General features: G+C 42.9%; 3 protein-coding genes across 6 annotated transcripts in view; 1 reads left to right on the top strand and 2 right to left on the bottom strand.

Annotated features, from left to right (window-relative positions):
- Window positions 1–3121, bottom strand: part of NRDC (nardilysin convertase) — a 46596-nt gene extending 43475 nt beyond the window's left edge. Inside the window, exon 1 of the mRNA XM_048861476.2 lies at window positions 2783–3121. Coding sequence (XP_048717433.2) covers window positions 2783–2976 — 194 coding nt within the window. The 5' untranslated portion in view covers window positions 2977–3121. The remainder of the gene's footprint in view (window positions 1–2782) is intronic.
- Window positions 3122–3454: 333 nt separating this feature from the next.
- Window positions 3455–23756, top strand: LOC125641472 (tigger transposable element-derived protein 1). Of its 2 annotated transcripts, none has more exons than XM_048861489.2 (3): window positions 3455–3915; window positions 4264–4363; window positions 22257–23756. In XM_048861489.2, exon 3 carries the CDS (start codon window positions 22976–22978, stop codon window positions 23714–23716), a length of 741 nt encoding a protein of 246 aa, XP_048717446.2. In that variant the 5' UTR covers window positions 3455–3915; window positions 4264–4363; window positions 22257–22975; the 3' UTR covers window positions 23717–23756. The 2 variants fall into 2 exon arrangements, with proteins under 2 accessions (XP_048717446.2, XP_074987956.1); XM_075131855.1 differs by having other exon boundaries at window positions 4264–4377.
- The window catches only part of RAB3B (RAB3B, member RAS oncogene family), a 138663-nt gene continuing 123744 nt past the window's right edge, over window positions 10468–25386 (bottom strand). For all 3 annotated transcript variants that reach the window (XM_048861493.2, XM_048861491.2, XM_048861490.2), the window contains 2 exons: window positions 21245–21369; window positions 10468–14580 (listed from right to left, as the gene is read on the bottom strand). In XM_048861493.2, coding sequence (XP_048717450.1) covers window positions 14393–14580; window positions 21245–21369 — 313 coding nt within the window. In that variant the 3' untranslated portion in view covers window positions 10468–14392. The remainder of the gene's footprint in view (window positions 14581–21244; window positions 21370–25386) is intronic.

Here is a 25386-nt window from a genome sequence, read left to right as displayed (position 1 = left end):
AAACTATTCAAGTGCCGGCCTAACTCCCGCCCCCCCCCCACACACACACAGAAATCAGTGACTTTTAACCATTTACTTCCATCAGAGAAGACTTAGGGTAATTCCAAAACATTTTGAAAAATTCCACCCTCCATGCTTATTACATGCCACATTCACCAGCAAATTCAGAGTCCACAGTTCTCTTCATCTCTGGAATCCTCCTGCCTCAGAATAGCAGCCCATTGTAGTCTATGTACAATTAACTTCCCAATCTCCCCATGACATCATCATAGGGGAAGTCTGGCATACCCACAGGCACTCTTGCTAACAAAACTCTATGCACAGATGTAATGCTCACGGAGAAGCATGAAGAAAAATGTGAGTGGGCCAAGGAGTATCAGGACAGAGGTAAGAAAGATAGGAAAGTGTGATAGAATGGCAGTCTTCCTACTCCAGGGTATAGAGTCCTCTCCATTAACCAGCAGGTAAAAGCACTTTTGTTAATCTGTGTAATAAATTTAAGATTAAATTTTGAATTTGAAATGGACAGACAGAAGTAAGCCTCCTTACTTGAAGGAGTACCGCCCTCACCACCAGTGGCATTTTTTTGGCCTTTATTCTTCAAGACTGAAAGTTTAGCACTAAACAGAGGCTGGCACACAAAAATCTCCTAAGAGAAATCCAGTTAACTGGCCTCTTTAAAAATGGCTACCATATATTGTTCATTGGGACAGAGCCTACATGCACTCAATGGCAAAAATGGCTAACTGCTCCCAGTGGCATGTAAAATTAAGCTGTATTCAAGGAATATGTATGTGCAGAGACCACTCTATCATGTGGTCATATCACTTTTGCTAAGGACTCCATTAGCGAGGCTCTCACTTTCATTTTTCTCTCAACCCACAAAATTAACTTTCAGAGGGGTAGCCGTGTTTGCCGCTTTTACAGATCCAGACTAAGAGTCCTGTGGCACCTTATAGACGAACAGACGTACTGGAGCATAAGCTTTTCGTGGCATGCATCTGACGAGGAAGGTATTCACCCACGAAAGCTTATGCTCCAATACATCTGTTCATCTATAAAGTGCCACAGGACTCTTTGCCAAAATTAACTTTGTAAGTACCCAAGGTGTTATCTAAACTAGGAAGAGAGATGGACTTTTTAAAAAGTGCGGGACCTAGCACCCTTTGAAACATCACTGACTCCCTTGTGTAAAATGCAGATTAACAATTTTAAAATTGTTAGCTGGCTGACACCCCTTTCACTAGCTAACTTGATTTTAAAGATGTTAAACTGTATCTACACTAGATGGTAAACTGTGCTTCAAAGGATTAGGTGCATGTATATTTTTAAAAAAAATGTATAAACAGAGAAGCTACTCATCACAGCAAATAGATGTCATGTCCCACCATTAGATGGGTCACTTATTTCCGTCTTATTTATCCACTCCCACTGAATTATTCTGCATCTGCCTCCACCTCCTTCTTGAAGCAAATGCCATGTTGAATTCACAGCATATTTAAACAAAAAAGGAGCCACCCCATCCCCCTTGCTTAAAATTAGGTAAGCGCCTTGCTCACTTAGGGCCTAAAGCACACGGGTGCTAGGTCACATACTCCCCAGACTGGTTTCCCTCTTGCTTGACAGAACTAGTTTTCAGTGTGTCATTGGCAAGATGGAAAATTAAAGCCAGATCTTTATTAGAAACTTTTGCCAGCTCAGCAATGTTGATCAGTGGAGTGATTTTTCGGGCAACACTTTTATACCTGCAAAAACCCTACTGGAGAAGCACTTACAACTGCATAAAACTGCTTTTGCCCATATATCCTCTTTCACATAGAAAACTGGTATAATTTAAAGCGGAAAAGAGTCCTGTGGCACCTTACAGACTAACAGATGTATTGGAGCATAAGCTTCCGTGGGTTGAATACTCACTTCGTCGAAAAGCCTCTTTTCCTCCCCGGACACCAAACCTCTAATATTAAAAGCCCTAACGCCACCCCTGCACTGTTCAGAGACCCAGCCCCAGTACCTTCCCCACATGCACTCCAGTACTGTTTATTGCTCACTCCTCCAGACTCAGATTCCCTGCTCAAAGGCACTTCTCTTCACCTTCCCCCTAACGAGGTCTCCATTCCCTTACAGGTTTCAGAGCAACAGCCGTGTTAGTCTGTATTCGCAAAAAGAAAAGGAGGACTTGTGGCACCTTAGAGACTAACCAATTTATTTGAGCATGAGCTTTCGTGAGCTACAGCTACATGCGTCCGATGAAGTGAGCTGTAGCTCACGAAAGCTCATGCTCAAATAAATTGGTTAGTCTCTAAGGTGCCACAAGCATTCCCTTACAGGCATCCTGCCAATCTTATACCCTTTCCCCAGGGCACTTTTTCCTCTCTTGTTTTCCCTCAAATATCCATCTCACCAGGAGAAAAAGCGGAAGGGGAGCAGGTGAAACACAACTTTGCTAAAAGCAAAGAATGAGGGCCCCCTTCCCTCCCGGATTCCCGTTTCCCCCCTGGAGCAGTATTTCTAACCCCAGTAATTCACAAGTCAAAGTCAGAATCCCACAGGCCACGATCACAGACTCTGACTTATGGGCCAGCTTCTGAACTCCCGCTAACCACCCGCAACATGCGTGATAATTATGGGTTAAAACATCAGCCTTAAGTGCCCTGAAAGGCGTACACAAAATCCCCAGCTCCCCCTCGCACGACACGGAGCCCGCCCCGGGTCCCGCAGTGCAGGCGCCCTCGCCCCGCGCTGCCTCCAGCCGGTGGGGGAGGGAGGCTCCCGTCCCCCTCACCTGTACTGCTTAGGGTCACTGGGGGACTTGACAACGTCGGGGTCCCCCACGTTGGGCTTTGCCCTGCGGTCCCCTCCTTCCTCCTCAGACTCCTCCTGGAACGGGCGGCCCTTAGCGTCCCGGCCGCCCTCCCCGACCTGCTGCCCCGAAGGCAGGTCCGGGCAACTGCATGAGGCCTTGTTCCTGCCGGGCATGGTGCGGGAGCTCCGAAGCTGCTGGCTGCGGGGAGAGGGAGGGGGAGGCGGCGGCTTCGGGGCGGCTCGCAGGGGCCAGCTGTGGCCGGCGCCTCGGAAGGCCTGGTCCGCACCAACTCTCGTTCCCGGCCTCCCCCGCGCTAGGGCGCCTAGGGCCCTCCACACCCACCGGTCCAGTCCCCCCCGCGCGCCGGGCCGCGCCCCGAGCTCCGCCCCCTCCCGGGCCCACAGCCTCACTCCCACCACGAGCGGCCGCGGCAGCAAAAGCGATTCTCACGTAGGCCTCCCCTTCCAGCCAATCAGCACCCGACTTCAAGATCACATGGCCAGGACGACCCAATCGTAGCCCCAGCCAGGCCAGCTCGCCTCTGATTGGCAGAAAAGACGCCTGTGGCGTAGGGACCGGCAAACCGCAGTGATTCGGCAAAGGGGAAAAGCGCGGACTCCAGCCAGCGGCGAAAAAAGGGAGCAGGATAGAGCGGAGTGTCAGGCTCCCTGCGGGAATTAGCGCGGCTTCTCCCCGCCCCCTCCTTTCAGGGCTCGGGCTGACAAATTAAGCCTATCTCCCCGCTCGTGCGTTGGACGCTTCCAACAGCCGTCTGGAGACGGTGTTTCTCTTCCCATTGGTTCTCTGACATGTCGCTCACTTCTAGCTGAACCAATCAGCTGGCGAGGAAGATCCCACCCAGGCTAAAGTGAGAGACAGGTTGGCGAATTAAAGGTTTCAGAGAAGCAGCTGGGTTCGTCTGTATCCGCAAAAGGAACAGGCGTCCTTGCCCCATCTTAGAGACTAACAAATTTATTGCAGCATAAGCTTTCCTGGGCTACAGCTCACTTCATCAGATGCATAGAATGGAACATATAGTAAGAGGATATAGATATATACAGACAGAGAAGGTGGAAGTTGCCATACCAACTGAAAGAGGCTAATTAATTAAGGTGAGCTATTATCAGCAGGAGAAAAAAACTTTTTTGTAGTGATAATCAAGATGGCCCATTTAGACAGTTGATAAGAAGGTGTGAGGATACTTAACATGGGGAAATATTCAGTATGTGTAATGGCCCAGCCACTACCAGTCTCTATTCAAACCCAAGTTAATGGTATCTAGTTTGCATATTAATTCAAGTTCAGCAGTTTCTCGTTGGAGTCTGTTTTTGAAGCTTTTCTGTTGCAAAATTGCCACCCTTAAACCTTTTACGGAGTGGCCAGAGAGGTTGAAGTGTTCTCCTAGTGGTTTTTGAATGTTATGTTTCCTGATGTCAGATTTATGTCTGTTTATTCTTTAGAGACTGTCCCGTTTGGCCAATGTACATGGCAGAGGAGCATTGCTGGCACATGATGGCATATATCACATTGGTAGATGTGCAGGTGAACGAGCCCCTGATGGTATGCCTAATGTGGTGAGGTCCTCTGATGGTGTTACTTGAATAAATATGTGGACAGAGTTGGCATTGGGTTTAGCTGCAAGGATAGGTTCCTGGGTTAGTGTTTTTGTTGTGTGGTGTGTGGTTGCTGGAGAGTATTTGCTTCAGGTTGTGGGGCTGTCTGTAAGCGAGGATTGGTCTGTCTCCCGAGATCTGTGAGAGTGAGGGATCATCCTTCAGGATAGATTGTAGATGCTTGATGATGCGCTGGAGAGGGTTTAGTTGGGGGCTGAAGGTGACTGCTAGTGGCGCTCTGTTACTTTCTTTGTTGGGCCTGTCTTGAAGTAGGTGACTTCTGGGTACTCTTCTGGCTCTGTCAGTCTGTTTCTTCACTTCAGCAGGTGGGTATTGTGGTTTTAAGAATGCTTGATAGAGATCTTATAGGTGTTTGTCTCTGTTTGAGGGATTGGAGCAAATGTGGTTGTATCTTAGAGCTTGACTATAGATCGTGTGGTGCCTCCTGGATGGAAGCTGGAGGCATGTAAGTAAGTATAGCGGTCAGTAGGTTTCCGGTATAGGGTGGTGTTTATGTGACCATCGGTTATTAGCACAGTAGTGTCCAGGAAATGGACCACTTGTGTGGATTGGTCTAGGCTGAGGTTGATGGTGGGATGGAAATTGTTGAAATCATGGTGGAATTCCTCAAGGGCTTCTTTTCTATGGGTCCAGATGATGAAGATGTCATCAATGTAGCGCTAGTAGAGATGGGGCATTAGGGAATGAGAGCTAAGGAAGCGTTGTTCTAAGTCATCCATAAAAATGTTAGCATACTGAGGGGCCATGCGGGTACCCATAGCAGTGCTGCGGACTTGAAGGTATATATTGTCCCTAGATGTGAAATAGTTGTGGATGAGGACAAAGTTACAAAGGTCAGCCATCAGGTTTGCCATGACATTATCGGGGATACTGATACACTGGCTGGGTCATTACACCTATTGAATCTATTTCCCCATGTTAAGTATCCTCACACCTTCTTGCCTACTGTCTACATGAGCCATCTTGATTATCACTACAAAAGTTTTTTTTTCTCCTGCTGATAATAGCTCATACAGTTGGTATGGCAACTTCCACCTTCTCTGTCTGTATGTGTGTGTGTGTGAGTGTATATATATCTTCTTATTATATGTTCCATTCTATGCATCTGATGAAGTGGGCTGTAGCCCACGAAAGCTTATGCTCTAATAAATTTGTTAGCCTCTAAGGTGCCACAAGTACTCCTGTTCTTTTTGGGAGTATTAAAGTGCTGTGTCCGGAGAGAGCTCCCTGCCCCTCCTGGGCTCACATGGGGATCCTCGCAGCGCGATCCTGCCAACGCCTCGTTAATGGCTAGCCCTGGCTTGTGGGTGGGGCTAGAGGCAGCACAGAGCACATGAATGTGGCGGAGCCTGCCCCCCAGGTTCTGGTTAGTTTAAAGGGGGAGGTCTAGGGTTGCCAGCACTCAGGGTTGGGGGGGGCCGCCCCTGTGCCTTGGAACTTCTGGGAGCCATGCGGCATCAGATAGCCTGTCTGCGCCGCAACCAGACTTTTAATGGCCCTGTCAGCAGTACTAACTGGAGGCACCAGGGTCTCTTTTTAACCAGGTGTTCCGGTCAAAAACCGGACACCGGGCAACCCTGGGAGAGGGTCCCAGTTCTTGCTTCCCTGTAACAGAGCTGGGGAGGAGGAGGGGGAACAGAGCATCATGTAGCTCTGGTTGTTCCTGTGTGGGGTAGGAGGCCAGCATAGCTTTTCCCTCGCAGGTCAGTCTGAAGTTCCCTGCAGCATTTATCCTGAAGGCCAGGCCAGATCGGTGTCAATGCACGTGTTCCCTTTCTACTGCATCTGTCATAAAATGCTTGTTTGTGGGTTTGGTTCTGTTTCTGCAATTGGGTGTGTTGGGTTTGTTTGTTTGTTTCATGGCCACATGTGGAGCCCATAAATTGAAGTTGGAATTAGAGGCATGTCACAAAGGAATTGGAATAGGGATCTCAGGCGTGGCACAAGAACCATAAGGAGATCCCCAGGGTGTTAAAGGAGGAATTGTGTCTTCACAGGTTTCTAATGCACCTGTGTGCATGGCAGGTGTTCAGGCTGCACATCCTGTCAGTAAAGGAAGGAGGTGTACCCCCCCTTCCTACCCTGTTTGGGATGATATGCTATGAGATACCAGGGTTCACTTCAGCCTAACTGTGTCACCCCTGCCCTTTATCTCAGGGTGCTCTTTACAGTGCTCTGCTGCTGTATCCTCTAGCTTGGACTGCTCACAAATAGCATCCAGCATGCAAGTTACTCCAAGCTGTGTCTGCATGTGTGTGCTGCAGCCAGCCACACTTTTGCTCTTACCAGCCTGGGTTATACTGCAGGGTGACCCCAACGCACTCCCAGTCTTAGATTTTCTCCCAGAAATGTTTGTAGTATGCTGTCCAGCCTTTTCTTGGACAATACAAGTTATTATAAAGTCTGTTATTTCTTTAATAGAAATAATATGCATATAACTTGCCACCCCAAATGGTGCTCCATTTAGACAGGGTGACAGGGGGTGTCTTAGGGTATTTGTCCCTTCTTTTTATAGTTTCAGTTCCACTGAAACATTTCCAGCTGTGTACCAGGAAACAAAAAGTATGTGGAAGTATGTTCCCTGCTGCTGCTTCTCACCTGTCTGAGCTTCCTTTCTCTCCCCTTCCTCCATGATGACTCTGTTTACTGCTTAAATGCACATGAAGCAGAGCACACATTCCTTTGTTTAGGATAGACCTGTTTGCCAACTTCTGCTTGGGTAGAGTTGTGGGTGAACATGTGTTAATATCATCATACAGGGAAATATTATAAATTCAGATACAGTGTTGCCACATATAATTTACCAGGACAATAGTGACCAATAAACTGAGTTTTCAAATGATACCTCACGAGGCATACTTTGTACAAAGATTATTGCAATAGTATGTCAAATGTGAGCAGAGGCACATTCTATCCAATATGCATATTTGGGAGCAGACCCTGCAATTTGTGGCTGTCCTTTGCATGGGCAATGCAAGTGGAAAGACAAGTTTCCTTGCGCCACCTAGCCTGCTGCACATCCTCAGTGGGGAGTGTAGAAACTGGAAGCAGGTTTTTTGGTAAGGTTTTGGCACATAAGCCTTCAGAGCTCTGAACTCATAGTAATGCCAGTCCTGTGAAAAAATTTAAATCGTAATATAGTAGCAAGATAAAAAATCTTCAAGGAACCAAATGCAACAGTGGAGTAATCTAAATCTATATTCAAGGGTAATTTACTATGCTTTTATTTATGTAGAGCCAAAAGAGTGTTAGGTGCTTTCCAGATCAGTACTATTTTCAGAAGTGACTCAGGAGCCAAAATCTCATTGAAAGTCAGTGGGATTTAAACTTAGGCTCCTAGTCACTCAGCTGCTTTTGAACATTTTATCCAGCATTTTTTCCCTGAAGAGTTTACTCTCTAGATGGTCATCACACCCCATTTATATATCCTTGGTGTGCGTGTTCTATTTGTCTCACTCAGGGCAGATCGTCCTGCAGTATTTTTTTCTCTTGTTTTGGTGGGGTGTTTCTTTTACATATTTTCAAAGGATTGTTCTGAAACATTGGGAATAGGCCACATTGACCCTGATTGAATTGACCTCATAGGCACTGATTTCCCTCCCACCCACCCACCCACCCACTTGGTAAGGCAACTCCCATTTTTCATGTGATGTGTATTTATACATGCTCCTGTATTTTCCACTCCATGCATCTGATGAAGTGGTTCTAGCCCAGGAAAGCTTATGACCCAATTAATTTGTTAGTCTCTAAGGTGCCACAAGGACTCCTCATTATTTTTATTTTCCAGACAGTTACAACTTTCAGAGGAAGTTGCCCCAGCTGCACAGGTCCATGCAGACTTTATAAAATCCACAGAGATTAGCAAAAAAGGTCAGGGGGAGCAAAACTAAGAGGTCAGAGGATTACACAAATGAGGAGGATCCTTCCATGGGATGTCTGGGGGCGGGGGAGAAACAGAGAAGGTGTCACCTTTCAGAAGTTTTTTGACACAATATTTTTCTGCCTTATTCAGCCACCAGATGGACCCCAAAGCACATGTTACCTGGAGCTCATTCTCTCCATGGAACATACAGCTTTTCATTTAGGAATCCGCATTCAGTGTGGCAAGTATTCCATAACTACCAAATCTATTGAGCACCTTGAGGTAGTTCTCTATCCTCCTCAGTTTTCAGTAGAGATGGTCTGGAAACAGACCACACCCCTTCTTCCCTAAACTTGGTATCTACTGCTAGGGATCTGCTAGTTTGCACTAAGGCTGGTCAGGCATGTCCTTAAAAGCGAGGATCCCTGCTCTGCAGCGACTGCAATTCAGAGCTCCCCTGCCCCTGGAAGTATGGGCTGCTGACCGGGGAAATGGCTTGAGAGCCTTGGAAACAGGATGGTACTTTCTCTCTCTCTCTCTTTCTGGCTTCCCAAAAACCTAGAACTCTTGATTTTTGTAGGCTATGAAAGAATATTGACTTTTTGTTTGGACTACTTTAACCCTCCTGTAATAGGGCAGAGCATAGGTGCCGGCTTTTTTGTTTGCCAGGGGGTGCTCAGCCCCAGGTCCTGCCCTCACTCCACCCCTACCCCTTCCTGCCCCTGCTCCACCCTTACCCTGCCTCTTCCCTCCCCCGAGTGCACCCCGTCCCTACTCTTCCCCCTCCCTCCCAGCACCTCCTGCATGCTGCGGAACAGCTGATGGCAGCAGGCGGGAGGAACTGATCAGCGGGGCCGCTGGTGAGCAGGAGGTGCTGGGGGCTGGGGGTCAGCTGATTGCCAGTGGGTGCTAAGCCCCCGCTAATTTTTTGCTGTGGGTGCTCCAGCCTTGCAGCACTCACGGAGTTGGCGCTTATGGGGTGGAGGCCCTGAACAGCACAGCCAGAAGGCCATGCCCTAGACTCTTTGACAAGAGCAGCGCCCATCCTCTCGCCAAGGGGATGCTAAAGAGATATAACCTACTATGGGGAGAGAGGGAGGTTCAGCCTCTGTGCCGATGCAATTCATGGCCTTTCTCTCTTTCAATACTGCCACCTTGGGCAACTGATGAGGTGGACACCTGTCCAGTGAATGCTGGTGTGAGACCATCAGGTGCTTTCATACTGGCCAATGAATAGCTGCCAACAGCAACAGTTGTACTGACCTTTACCGGAAAGTAGGTCACAGCATGACACCCTACAGTGGTGGCTGGTGCCCAGATTAACTGAGGAGCTGAATGTCACAAGCTGCCTCCTCCCATTCAGGTGGGTCATAATTCCAAAGTGGAAAAATGAGGACCCTGCTAGGAGGAGGAGGATAAAGAAAGTTGGTGGGCAAACAGGAAAGAAAGAGGCATCTCTTCCCTCTGCCTCCCCATCTTTACCAGGAAAATGACACTTCACTGCAAATGGTAGGATGGGAGAAAACAGTATTTTCCCCTCTAAACCTGTCACTGTGCTCTACTAGTCCTCGTCTCTCCCTGCTATCTAGCTTTCCCCTCCCATCTCCCACCAACCCTGCCGCACACACCACCAGGTCACCCACATGTTCAGTCACCAGTTGATTCCATTCTTCCCTGCATTCAGCCTATCCCCCGTCTCACCTTAGAACCCCTCAAATTCCCTCATCTCCTTCCAATCCAACCCTCACCAGTTCAGAGATGCATCTCCTGTTCCCCCACCCCAACCCTACCCAGTATGAGAGACCCTCTTCTTCCTTTAATTTCACAGCTGAGAACCACCACCCTCAGCTCTGAACCCTTTCAATCAAGTTATTTTTTGTTACTAGTTAAATAAGTTATCCTAAAACCTGCCTGTAACCACTGAAATGTTATACCCGCTACCCTGCTAATGCTTGCTTTACCATTCAGCCTACAGCAACTCCTTCCCCACAGAGGTTCCTAATGATAACTGCTGCCCAAGGAACACTATCTGGCAGAAAAGGCACAAGCAGCTCAGTTTAATTCCAAAAGATTCAGAAAAAGACCTCCTCTTCCCCCATAGATGACTCCATCCTTACTATTTGTTGAGATAAGTAACGTAGCTCGCACTCAAGCAGTCTCTGGCCATGTTCAGAGACTAAATAATGTCTTTTTATTTTGTCAGCTTCATAAATATAGATACAATATGTACACTCCTAGCGCTGCACAAATTGCATGTTCACCACCTGATTAGAAATACCCCACAAAAGAGAGCATTTATTTTAGAGAGACGACTTTTGAGAGCAAGAATTAGCAATATCCAAACACACACTATAGCAAGGCTTTGATTCACTAGCACGATAGATATAGAAGCTACATTAAGTCTAGTCGGTTTTCCATGCCAGAAAATTACTAGCCTTCGTATTAAAAGCATTTGAGGTATGACAGAAGGACACATTTTCAAAGGCAGCCTGAGGCCTTACTCCTGCTAGTTACATTGCAGTGGACAGATCCCTGCACGGCACCCCACCAATTTCAGTGGGGTCTCACACAGATGCCACGGCCACTTGCACAGAATAACTTGCACAACTCTGGCCTAAATTTGCAATTTTGTGTTAAAAAAAATAGGCTAATTTGACATCACTGATTTGTGTGTACAAATGCCATTTGTACTCTCACATTTGAGTCTGTGTGCATAACACTTAGTCCTGCCATGAGTGCACGGGCCTGGACTAGACGACCTTTCATTGTCCCTTCAAGTCCTATGATCCTATGATAAATAATTATATGAGCGAATAGACATGTGGCCTAGAAAGTTTGAGAGATCTGTGAAAGTAGCCTCCCATATGTTTGTGTATATATACACGCTACAAATCTGGCTACTACATATATATCCACACAAAATTGTACTCATATAGATATTTTGTATATAATACCCTTAGTGTCAGAAATGTTGGATGTTTAAAGGCATGCTATATCTAAACTGTAAAAATTGCATCCCAGAAAGAAGCAGGCCATGGGATGTTGATATTTCAGTTTTTCAGGATCTCAGTCATCTGTTGTTCACTGTCGCCATTTTTATGCCTTCATTATTTTTACGAATTCCTTCTTCTCTGAAGTTTTTTTACTTTGTATTTAAGTCTGAAACTAGAAGAAATAACGTCATCCTAAGTGCAACCTTCTAGCACAAATTTTTTTAAAAGTCAAGAACAATGTGAAAACAAGAAATACATGTAACACATAAACCAGGCTGGGGATTGGAACTGTGGTGTTATACACATTACAGGCCCTCCTGCTGGTGGATTTTTCCATTTAATTTTAGGGTTGCATACAACTTGATATCTATCCCTCCACAGAGTTTGTTCTGTCAGCTGACCAAGTTGAAAGGAGAAGTTCTCCTTTGCAAGGCAGAACAGCTAGGCTGATCAAGGTTAATAGGAGGAACATCTTAGCTTTTAAGATTCATGTTGATATTTTAGCTGAGCTGTATGCATGCTGTTGTTTGCAGATCTGGTCACCTCATCTCAAAAAGATATACTGGAATTGGAAAAGGTACAGGAAAGGGCAACAAAAATGATTAGGGGTAGGGAACAGCTTCCATATGAGGAGAGATTAATAAGACTGGGACTTTCAGCTTGGAAAAGAGACGACTAAGTGGGGATATGATAGAGGTCTATAAAATTATGAATGGTGTGGCAAAAGTAAATAAGGAAGTACTATTTACTCCCTCTTATTATACAAGAACTAGGGGGTCACCAAATGAAATTAATAAGCAGCCGGTTTAAAACAAACAAAAGGAAGTATTTTTTCACACAGCGCACAGTCAACCTGTGGAACTCTTTGCCAGAGGATGTTGTGAAGGCCAAGACTATAACAGGGTTTAAATAAAACCTAGATAAGTTCATGGAAGATAGGTCCAACAATGGCTGTCAGCCAAGATTGGCATGGATGCAAAACCATACTCTGAAGTGTCCCTAGCCTCTGTTTGCCAGAAGCTGGGAATGGGTGACATGGGATGGATCACTTGATGACCTATTCTGTTAATTCCCTCTGAAGCACCTGGTATTGGCCACTGTCGGAAGACAGGATACTGGGCTAGATGGACCATTGGTCTGACCGAGTATGGATGTTCTTATATATGTGTCTGATGATTAAATAGACTTGTCATTCCATAAAACCATACATGTGCATATATCAGCCTTTGGTGTTTCTCCTCCATGTTTCTAACATTATCTAATTAACCACTGTAGAATTAGAACCATTCTGATAATGTTAATAGTCACAAGAGTGCTGGTTCCTGTTCCCATTGCAACCAAACTCCTACTGACTTCAGTGGGAGCAGGATTGGGCCCTTAATTACCTAGAAAACATATATTTAAGTTTTAAGAAAGTGTCTCTAGAAGCCTTAGTTAGAAGCTCTTTCTAGGTAAAATTGGAGATGGTCCCAAACCAAAAACTACCATGCTGATTTCCAATGGAAATCAATGCATTAGATATTGCTGGCTGCAGTAACTCCCTCCAGTGCATGAAGCAACTCAAAGGGAACAGGGAAGGATTGTACAGGTGTGAAAGTGGGATTTAATAGCAGCATGACTCCAAATGGATCCATTTTGCTAGGGGACTTTGAAAGCCATGCAAAAGGGATGATCATTTTTTGGAATGAACTGGACTTTGCACAGTTTTCTGCTGACTTCTAAGAGTGTCATGCCCTCTTTCTTTTATGCCGGAGTTCAAGCACCTCTTCACGAGGGGTAGGTATGTCAGAAGCTCTGTGAGATTTGCCTTGGACTTAAACTCTAGTTTTGCATGCACAGGTTATCCTTCCCCAGGTTTCCTTGCTGGAGGGTTGGTTGTATTATATAAAGCACTGTACTATTTGTCCCTTTGAGATCTATTAAATATAGATTTCCCTATAAATCTATATTTAATTCATTCAATTATCATGCTGAAGAAAAGTAATTATTCTGATAATAAAACAAAATTAATTATTCTTTCCCTTTAATAACCAAAGCCCCCACAAATATATCATGGGAGTTAACCTTGACTACAAGCGCAGGACCTTTTTGCAGGTAAATTTCACTACTTAGCTTGTAAGCTCTTTGGGGCAGGAACCGCCTTTTTGTTCTTTATCTGTACAGCTCCAAGCACAATGACGTTGTGGTCCATGACTGGGGCTTCTAGGTGCTATGGCAATATAAATAATAAATAAAAGTAGATATAACAGCTGTTCTGGTAGATCACTTAGTTTAAGAGCCACAAGACAGACTGGTTACAAACACTCACATGTTGGCTCCCAATAATGTGGTCTGAGATATTGGCATTCAAGGTTAAATGTGCTACACTTGGCCCTGCATGAGCCCAGAATTAGGGAAGTGCTCTCTGCTTCGGCTCTGATTCTTATGCTAAACCTCTGAAGAGGCATGGCACAATATTCAACTCCCATTCTCTTGATTTTCTTGGTGGTCCGAGTGTATCAAATAGAAATGGATCCGTCTTGCTACCCAGTCCTGCTGCATCAAATAAAACAGCAGAGTTTTACATCAAAGAGCATGGTCATCTCCACCCCAAAGTCTTGAGATGTTCTGGGTTTTTGGGATGTAAAGACAGGATTTACTTTCCTGTTTTGTGAGGGGACTCTGGGTTTCTTCTTTTCTGTTTTTTAAAATCTTTTCCTTTCTGATCTTTTTTATGTTCAGTGCTCTTTATCAGTGGTTGAGCTGCATATTGGTATAGAGCTCTCTCCCCAGCAAAAGGGCCTATAACAACAAAGCAACATTCTCTATGGGAATAATCTAAACATACATTTATAGTATTATAAAAGTCTTACAGTTCAGTGTAATTCACCCATTAACACTAGGTGCACTTACAATATATATTTAGGTTTTTTGTTTGTTTTACAATATTAGGTGTATTAGATGTATTTAACATTAAACTTTCCAGGACATTTAATAGCCACGTCCATTTCCACTATAACAAACTTCAGCCTTTAGACGATATGGTAATACAGCATCACATGTGAAAAGATAAAGTGTGTTCAGGGAAGGGGAGAGAGAGATTTCACAGAGATTAAAATCACTAGCAGGAACAGTTCTGCTGCAAAGAGGGTGGGTTGTCTGTGAGTCGCATGTTCTTCCCAGAACTGCCTCTGGATGGGTCAGACTCTATACTCTCTGACATCTTTTCACAGATTATATCCACTAGGCGCTCAAAGACCTGTCTCACATTGATGTTCTCTTTGGCACTGGCATCAAAATAATCAAAACCTGTGAAGGAAGCAAAAAATAAATTAAAAAAAAAATCAATAAGTCTGATTATATAAAGAATGCTTGAAGTAAGTGTAATGATCTGTTTAAAACACCAACAACTTGTTTTGTATTCATTCGGTAGCCAAGAAACACTTCAAAAATACAGGACGTCCAAGCAGATTGAAGATGTCCTGGCTCAGCTGAGTGAGTCTAAGGGGCAAGGCCACTCTTAACACTACCATGGCGAAGAGCTTTCTAAGCAGTGCTGATGAGCAGGCCCCTAAAGCATGCTCCCTTCTGATCAGAGAACAGCAAGGTTGGAAATTATATGATGTTACTGATGATTCCAGGGTTGCTTTTTTTTTTTTCTAGCATGCCATTGGCATCCTGCACCCATGAAGCAGTCAGCCATGACACCACCCAGGTCAACCTTCCTGCCCACTCAGAACAAATCAAGGAGCTTAGCCCCTCCTTAACTACGAATTTGAATTCTTGCATGAGACTTCAGCCCAGTGCCTCAGCCATGAGCAGAATATCAATGCACTGAACCCACACTGTCATCTCCTACAATTCTTTATCTTCCCATTCCCAGAAGTCTAGGAGACTAATCGTTATTTACAAGAATTATGTTGTTAGTTCTGTTCTTCCTGCTATTATATTGCCTACAGCAAGAAGTCAAACTACCATATAAATAATCTGCTTTGCAATAAATTACAATCCATGGTGATTTGTATCATGAGCTTTTGTAGCACATCAGCTCTCATGTCCCATTACTAAACCAAGGAAAAGAAAAGCCCATTTAACTGACTAGTTTGCCTTCATTTTGTGACTACAAGTCTCATTGTTTCAATCTGTAAAATAACAAGTAAGTTTCTAAAATCTTTTATCACCTCAGAATCATTTTTTTGAAAAGGTTCCTCAGTTTTAACAGGATAAAATAACTAGCAACGCCAATACCAACACTAAGCCATTGGCTGTAACTATGCAACTTGAATCATTAGACTGGTAGTTCTCAAACTTGTGTACTGGTGACCCCTTTCATATAGCAAGCCTCTGAGTGCGATCCCCCTTATAAATTAAAAACACTTTTAAACATATTTAACACCATTATAAATGCTGGAGGCAAAGCAAGGTTTGGGGTGGAGGCTGACAGCTTGCGACCCCCCCATGTAATAACCTCGTGACCCCCTGATGGGCCCCAACCCCCCCCCAGTTTGAGAACTCCTGCATCAGACAATTTGAAGAGGTCAACTTTTAAAATGGGTTCTTAGTGACAGTAATATAATAACCTATTAACAAAAAACAAGAGACTCCAGATAAATCTCTGCCATCAAGAATACCTCAGCTTGTTTAACTTATAGTCACTGGGGGGCTGATTCCTGAAAGGCACAGAACAGGGACGACAAAGGGGACAAAGGTAATTTTAAGCTATCTTCATGGACTGTCCTGCAGCCTAGAATCCTCATAGTGTAGTAGGAGGATTTTATGTTTGTATTTTGTATAATTTAAAATGAAGGATAAATAATAATAATGTAGCATGTATTAAATGTATTGGTGTATGATTTGACCATATCCTGCCAGCCACTCTTTCTGAAAGCAGAAAGGAATGGCCTAATGGGCCATTGGTAAAGATGCATCAGCCAGAATCCGTATCTGAGCTGATTTCAAGGCAGTAACAGACCTTTTAGGGTCACCACTTTGTTGTAGATTTAATACTTTAAAATAAGTAAAAGAATGCAATGATTGTTTTCTCTTGCATTGCAATTTGATGTTCCTGTTCAAATGCTCCGTGTAAATCAATTCTGTGTTGCGTGTGAATGAGGAATGTGTGTGTTAAGAGATAAGTGTGGAGGCATCACCGAACTGGATGTTCTAGGGAGAAACCAAGGACAGACGTAAGGGCACCAGACGATTGCAACAAGCCCCTATTGAGATGTCAGAGGAGGACAGGTTGACGACTCTAAAGATGAGACAGGCACCTATCAATGGGGACAAGATAGCTGTGATCAAAACCAGCATGGGGTAACTCCCTGGGAGACTTAATGAAAGAACAAGATAAAGAATGAGAAGGACAATTTAAGAAAACAAACACTCGTCAAACAACAATTGATTACAGCATGACGGTGCAAAACTCATTGGTCCCAATGAAGGAAAATCACTATATAAACAGGGGGCCTTGCCATGAAACTTTGGGTTCGTCCTGCAAAGACTTCTTCGGAGCATCGTGTCACGACCGACAGAACCCAGCTCCTACTTACCCGTGATCAACCTAGCTGGCCGCTAGATTGATCCGGACTCTGGCGGGAGGGAGGGAGAGGAGAGTGTGTGTGTAATTGAATGCATATGCTAATTGTTGTATCTTCAATAAACACGGCGTTTTGCCTTTTCCCCTGAAAAAGATCCCACGTGCTTCTTATAAGCATAACAATAACACTTGGTACTTCTATGATGGGGGAATATGCATATACATATTATACACACCCGGTTTGGGGTTGAAATCAGCCCAGGAGTCTGCAGTTTGATATATTTCATCCAGACCAATTCAAATGTTTTCGTCACAGATGTTGAGGGAAAATATTAATGGAAATTCTGCTTATTACTAAATAGGCACTGCTGTAATGGACCAGATCCATTACCTGTGGACCAGTATCCAGTTTTTGACAGTGGTCAGGAATGGATGCATACAGAGGAAGGTTCAGGGAAGCACCTATGGCATAACTCACCCACAAGGGAATTTTTGGCCTAACTTCAGGCATGTCTTGATGCACGAAAGTTTATAACCTTAATATATTCCTATTGTAGGATCAATAATTATTGTCCTAAAAATATTAAATATCAAAATTCCTGTTCATGACTGAAGTCAAAAGTAGTGCCAAAGATGCAAGATGAGCCTCCAATTGATAACTTGATTAAGTTAATCAATGCAGACTCCTCACCTCCAGCAGACATTGACCAAGAACATCATCTCAGATTATTTTATTGCTCCTATAAATGGTTAGAGAAACATGCATAGGCATAACCTTTACATGAAGGCATTAATATGAAAGCTAACAGTTTAAGCAGGCAATAACCAATTAATCAAACTTCTTTCCCCTCATAAATTAATTTCAGATAACATTGTAGATAATGCCACATCATCACTTAGAAAAGCTGCCTGATAAAATCTGAAATAGTTTAAAATAGACAATGTTTCATACATTATGAGGCTTGAGCAGAGTGGAAGTGCCAGGAGCTTCCAGAAACATAATTAGCTTTTGCTTTCTTCTACCAGTGGGGATATATTTCTTCTTGATGCCTTTGACAAGGTCAGGGATAGGTCAAGAGGTGCAAGTGTGGATTCTTCATTAAAGTAGTTTTGTACTGATGTAATCAGTTGTTATGGAGACAACATGCAGTGTGTATGTATGCATGCAGACAAGACGCCCTTTGAAATATCTCAGACATAAGGATTTAGACTCAAGATATAAGGAATTTTTTGGTAATGAAAACAAACAAATGAACATCTTAGAAAAAAAACAGAAGATGGGATAGTAGCTCAAACGGAACTTCACGTTTGGTTGTAATACGCTTAGGCATTAGGGTCCAAATTTTCAATCACTGAAAGTTAAATTTCTCTTGAAAAATATGCACGCACCCATGCAAACTATGTAAAACATGCAGTTGTGAATGCAAGTTAGGTATCTGTTTTGCAAATGTTTATATTCTCAGGTGCATACTGGGTGCTTGTGTGAGAAAAGGACCCATTACATCTTTTGCAAACTAAACATGGGTTTGTTTATTTCATTAGTACCATACTTAATAGGGCTTCTGTTTTTCAGTGTTTATTTTTAGCAATTTTTGAGTTTTATGTAGATGTCCACAATCAGGGGATTTCAGGGCTCTCTCTTTTATTAAACTGTAATGAGTTAAAGTATAGTAAATATATTATTCATTATATTAGTATATACTGTAATGAGTAATCTCTTTGTAGTGTTCCCTAGTGTGCTTTAATGTAGAGCTGTTTCATACAGCTCTACATTAAAGTGCACTAGGGACCCTTTAGTGAGCACCAGCAGGGTCTACGTGGACCAATTAATGTGCAACGTATTAGTGCACTTTAGAAATCACACCCTTGTAGTCCATATCACAGCCCTGTGTAGACAAGCCCTTAGATGCAAGTAACTATTTCCAGAGTTTTTCTGGTGTTTATTGGATAAATACCAATATCATTCTTTTTGTATTGGGGGTATTATATCAATGTGAAATTCAGAAGCCCTAATAATAGACTACTACTAAAAAGTAATTATAATTATAGGAAAAGGCAGCTATTATTTTCATTATGGTAGAACCCGAAGGCTCCAATCTTGATTGTGCTAAGTACAGTTCAAGCATATTTAAGATACGGTCCCTCTCCCAAAGAGTTTACAGTCCAAGGCCCTTATCCTGGAGATATTATATCCCATGCTTAGTTTTGTTCATATGAGTAATGTAATTATTGTATGCTGTTTGAGGTAGGGCTCTGTGTTTGTACAGTGCCTAGTACAATGGGCTCCCGCTCCAGGACTGGGGCTCCTAGGCCCTACCACAATGCAAATTATAAATAATACCAGTAAACTGAGGTTTGTCCACAACTGGTGACTTCCTCAAGGTCACACATTGAACCAGTGATAGAGCTAGATATGCAATTGGGCTCCAGCCCCCTGCTTTTAACAATACAATACTGTCCCTTCAAATAATAATAGAACCCAACATTACAGATTTGAGAATTGAGTACAGTAGGAGATTTTAATAAAACTGGGGTTATGACAATTCCCGTAAGTGCCCAAAGAACCTTCTCTTTCCTGCAAACCTAAATAAATATTTACAGTAACCCCTTCTACAAGGGTCTCTGGGAAACAGCATTAATTGAAGTCAATTTTAACAAGATTTATCAGATCAGTAGAAATCCTAATGAGACTATGGTGATGTAGTTAAAACATCACACATAAGACCTGATTCTTCAAAGATTTGCACACATGCTTAATTTTAATCATGCAAGTAGTTCCACTGAATTCAGTAGGACTACGCAAATGCTTCAAGTTAAGCACACACATTACTCTGCAGAATTGGAGCCTTCGTGTAACTGCCTCTTGTATATTTTACCCATAATGCCTTGTAGCATTTCCTCTGAAACTTTCTATAATACATTCCTTGTCTTAAGTAGAGATATAGGAAACAATGCTAAATAGATGAGAAATTGGGGTGCAGATCCTACATTCTGGTGTTCATTCTAAGATATTTATTCCAATCTCTACTTCTTCCAGAAGAAACTGGTCCCTTTTTTCTAGCAATCAGGTGATGTTACTTCTATACATGGGCAAGAAGACCAGTAAGTAACTGTGATGGTTCTCGGGGTACCCAGGACGGTGAATCACCTTGTTACCCTCTGCCTCCAGCATGAGGGAGACTTGCTTGTGGTTAGCTGGGTGGCAGCTCCCTGACACCACCAGCCAGTTAGCCTGTCAACCACTCTCCTCTGGGCCATGCTTGCCCTCATTTTGCCTTGCAGGTTAACAATAGGTGCATCCCAGTCCCAGAGCCCCTTTGCAGCGTCTCTCTGTAGCATCCAGACCCTTATCCACTGAACACTCTCAGAAATACCATGTCTGCTGTCCCCAAGGGAACAGTGTACACACCAGCTTGTACGATTCAGCTCAGGATCAGAACCTTGCTTAATATCACAGCACTTAGATATACTTACAGCAAAAGCAAAGATAAGATTATTATAAAAGATTCAAGAGATAGCGAGTAAGGATAATGGACACAAAAGGTTAGATATAAAACAAAATCATAATTCATTTTCTAGAGACTAAACTTAACAGGCTTACCAGCTGTTTAAAGAAGTTTACCTCATCCCTGGTTGTGATCCCATTTTCATGAATCTAAACGCATCGCACGTTTACTTCCTGGGTGCAGGATTGGGGGGGAGGGGCATTTTTGCCTTCTACTTCTATCCCCAAAGTTCATTGTCTGACCTCAGAGACAATATAACTGTTTCCCCTCCTCCCACCTTGTTTGTTTTCCTGTGTGTTCTTCCTTGTTGACTTGACATATCTCTGTTGACTTTGTACGTAAATGGGTATCCATTGTGTTAGCTTGCAATGCTTAATTTACAACTCTCAACAGATGAATAAACATTTCTTGTCTGAGAGAAAGCCTTTTTGTCAACCCTGCCTTGATACAGACTTTAAAACGTATTTTCAGTATATAGTATAAACACATAATTCCTTATATAGTAGCTGTACATACAATTCACTACAATATTAATGACCAGTGTGACCCTGGCTTTCATTTAAGTCTTCACATTAGCTTCTTTGGTGAACATTAAGGTACATACGAGAACCAGGACACTCCTGTATCCCCCTTGCTAGCTGGCATTAAGGAGTTCTTGAGTCACAGTAACTGCTCGATTTTTTTGCTCCACTCTAAAGAACAATTTATAATCTCTGATAAATTGCAAAAAAAAAAAAAAATCCTGGTGTAAAAGCAACTTTAAATTCTGAAAATGGCACTGTAGTACTCAGCAGAGTAGTATGTAATATTTCACTAAACCGTTATCATCTTTGCAGCACTGACATTATTACTGCTGGAAGATTTTTTTTTTAATATACAAGTAAAAAGGAACACATTATAAAGAGAAAAGAAGAGAAGCTTTACCACGTACCTAACTGATCAGCCAGATGTTTACCCTTTTCCAGAGGAATGATTCTTTCATCCTCCATGTCACACTTGTTTCCAACCACAATGACTTGAGCATTATCCCAGGAATAGGTCTTGATCTGAGTGGCCCTACAGCAGGACAGAGAAAATCGATACTGTATTGTCACTAGTGCCAAAGAATGTTATATGTTAATTTATAATGAAAATAAATACTTATAAACATTAAACCCAATTCCAACTGTAGATCAGCTGTAGATTAAAAGGTAAATTACCAAACATATATAAGGCAGCAATGCAACATTTTAAAGTATATGAATTATGGTAGATTCTATTTTATTAGCCCAATACTTTGTATACAAAGTTAATGTACCAATAAAGTTTCACATTTTTAAATGTTTTGAGTGGTGGCTCTTGTTGTTTCAGCTGTCTATTCCATAAAGGAGCATAATTACTTCATACATTTATTGTGAATGAAGGGCATCTGGTACACCCAACAGCTTCAGCAAAGTTTCACCCAACCCCAGCATAACAACATTAACAACATTTTTCACCCATTTGCCAAAAGAGAGCCAGAATTCTACCCAAGTTTTTATTTCTATTTAGTTTGCTTACATTGCTTTCCCTTTAACAACATGGGGCTTGATTCCTTCAGCTTCTGATTCACAAAGAACCTCCAATGCTGATTCAATCTTGATAATTTTAGTTAATTGTAAACAGCCTGCTCTCCTCTCCCACAGAAATGTCAATTACAGTGTCCATGAGTATCTGTGAAGCAGGGGTTCATTTTATTGTGCAAATTGCCTTAAATAAATAAACAGCACATTTGATTTGTCGATGAGGAAATTAGTCTAAACAAAGGCCCTTCTTTGAGTAGAGGCAGATTTTTCAAAATGCAAAAATTATATAGCATGATGTATTTTCAGGCTGACATTTCCTAGCCTGCAACGTGAAATTAACACCCTGATTTACGTTTGCTCTTTACTAATATGATCTTTTACTCTCTTATTATATTGCAGGTCGTTTTAACTCTTCTCTTGGTGTAGTCTGCGTTTGTACAGCTAATTCCTACCTGCAACATATTTTTCATCGGATGATTAATCGTTAAAAGGACGCCCAGGCTGACGGTCTAGCAGAAGGGGATACTGCTATCGATGCAGTGCCTTGGGAGAGACTTCCTGGAATTTCCTGAGTGCCCTGTTCTTGCATCTGGCTGATAGTATGAAGATAGGCAATATTTTCAACCCTTATAATATTCTATTACAAGATCCACAACCTTTTCAGGAGCATTCTCAGAAAATTGCTATATCTAAGATAGAGGACATACAATGTAATCTCCAGCAGCTAAAGACCGTGTGACTGTGTTGTTTTGTGGCAATGCGGCTGGGCATTTAATAAAGCCGAGCTTGCTCTACAGGGCTGCAAATCCCCGTGCCCTAAAAGGCAAGAACAAAAATCTCCTGCCCGTGTTCTGGCAATCAAATAAAAAGGCTTGGGTGATGGCAGCATTATTTCTGGATTGGTTCCACAAGTGTTTCGTTCCGGAGGTCAAGCGGTACCTCGAAGAGAAAGGACTTGACTTTAAAGTGTTGCTGATAGTAGACAATGCTCCTGGCCACCTTGAGGCACTCCGGTTTGTGTATAACGACGTTGAAGTTGTCTTTCCCCACTCACCAATACCACCTCCATCCTCCAACCTCTCAAACCAGTCGTGAGTCGCCGTTTCAAGGCCACGTCCATGAGGCTTACGTTCTCACGGATACGTAGCACTATGGATGCTGATCCCAATCTTAATGTGATGGAGTGTTGGAAGTCCTTCAACACTGCTGATTGCATCACTTATATTAAACAGGCAATGGATGCAATCAAGCCTGAAACAGTCAATGCATGTTGGCAAAACCTATGGAAAGAATGTGTGAATGATTTTAAGGGTTTCCCGACCATTGACAAAGAAGTGAAACGCATTGTTCAGGTGACCAGGCAAGTGGGTGGCGATAGCTTCGTCGACATCCTTGAGGAAGAAATTGAAGAATTAACTGAGAGCCATAGAGAAACACTGACTAACAAAGAGTTAGAGGAACTGATAAAATCGTCTACAGAAGACGAAGATGATGATGATGATGATGATGAACAGGAAGAGCCAGCAAGTTGGAATCTTCATAAATTTGCTGAAGTGTTCCAAGCAGAGAAACACTTGAATGATTTAATTTCTGAATACGATCCCTCTATGGAACGAAGCCTCAAAATCACACGTAGTATTACGGACGATTTGAGACTGTATCAAGAAATGTTTGAGCAGCTCAAGAGACAACAGCGACAGTTGCCGATCACCATGTTTTTCAAGGAAAAACAACCAGCAGCAGATGAGCCTATGCAATCAACTTCTCGAACTGAACCAGAACCAACCACTTGGTCTATGACTCGCTCTCCGTCACCTCCGTCTCCTGGATTGACATCAAGCCCTGACGACCCCCTGTAATTTCCCCTGCTGTAATTAAAAATACAGTACTGTAAAATTATATTTTGCATATGTACTCTTTATTAGATACTGTACATTACTGAATACATTGTACATTTATACATATTATTGTACAGGGTTGTACAGTATACAGAACCATGTACAGTCTACTGTACTTTATGGGCAATTTAAGGGATTTTCAAGGGTAATTTTGACTACATGCAATTTTCACTTTACGCGCTGACTTTAGAACTTAACCCCCGCGTAAGATGCGACTCAACTGTGTAATGTTGCTCTGAGCTTTTAAACAGCTGCCATATTCCATCCCAGTGGTAACTGCACTTCAGTGTTGGATTAACGGATCCCTATTTATATCCATTACATTGGTTTACTTAGGAGTATAAAGTGCTTTGCATGTCTATAATTATTCTAAGTCAAGAACCTCAGAGTGTATTATTAATAAAACAAATACTGTAGCAATAATGATTTCATCATTTGCACTCAGCACATAGTCCTGATAATGCAGTGGACCTGTTGAGTTTTATTTGCGGTCAACTTCCAGTATTTATTTGCTAGAAAGGAAATGGAAGTTGGGAGGAGATATGTTATGGAGTTGCCTATATTTTTGCACCCCCATGCATTTCTTGTTTTTCCTTCCAAGTAACAGTATCAAGAAAAAAATCAAACTGACTGGCATTTTAATTTGTGTGCAGACAAATGAAGATGTTTGAGCTAGATAAAAGATATCTGTGAGACATAAGCACAATGAACCTAATCCTCTTTTTTTCAGTGTACATCTTTGTCTAGTTTTTCTCTTTTGCAGGCACTGACTTGTAAATGTCACAAAAGGGAAACCTGACCCATACAGTGATAAACAGGGGCAGATATGTTTGTGAAGCAAGCAGCCCTATTTCAACCCCACGTATTGTTTGACTGGTTGAGTAGATCAACTGCTGCTAATCCTTTGCTGTGATCTCAAAGCAGTGAGGAAAAGGAAAATCATTTATTTTAACTCCTTATAAGCAGGAGTGCTAATCACAGTATCTTAATTTGATTTCACTTTGGGTAATTGCATTCTGCTGACCAAAAACAATGCCTTGCTGTGTCAGTTTTTCACTTCTTGACCTAAATTGTTGTGTAGAGTTGCTGAGTGATGTTAGTCGATTGCTTTTTTTCACCCCAGAAATGGCTGCATTTGAATGGTGGGGTGAAGTGAGTCCAGTGTCTTTTATTCCCTATATGAGTTTTGTTTGTAAGGTGCTTTTGGGAGGAAAGGCAGTATATAGATGTAGGACTTTATTATTATTTGTAGTAGTACAAGTTTGCCCCGGGGGCATTCCTGCATCAGTTACAGGAAACATAGTTAACAATAAGGGGAGGAAGGGAGTTTAAAGCCTTGTGCCCACCTGCTGACTAACTATGTTTTGCAAAACCTCTTAGGGCTTGTCTGCACTCTAAACACTGCAGCAGGATGGATGCGGAGCTGGTGCTGCGCCACTGTAGCATTTCAAGTGTAGACGCTACCTAAGCCGATGAGAGGTGTTCTCCTGGCGGCAAAGGTAATCCACCTCCCTGACAGGCAGCGGCTAGGTCGACGGAAGAATCCTTCAGTTGACTTAGCACTGTCTACACGGGGACTTTGGTTGGCTTAACTATGTTGCTCAGGGAGGTGGATTTTTCACACTCCAGAG

The sequence above is a fragment of the Caretta caretta genome, chromosome 8 (assembly GCF_965140235.1).
Source record: "Caretta caretta isolate rCarCar2 chromosome 8, rCarCar1.hap1, whole genome shotgun sequence".
NCBI lineage: Eukaryota > Metazoa > Chordata > Testudines > Cheloniidae > Caretta > Caretta caretta.
The sequence above is the reverse complement of the archived record's forward strand: the minus strand, read 5'-3'. Positions and strand labels throughout refer to the sequence as shown.

Excerpts from the sequence above, each read along its gene's own strand:
- LOC125641472 (XM_048861489.2), top strand. The coding sequence starts at position 22,976 with ATGAGGCTTACGTTCTCACGGATACGTAGCACTATGGATGCTGATCCC.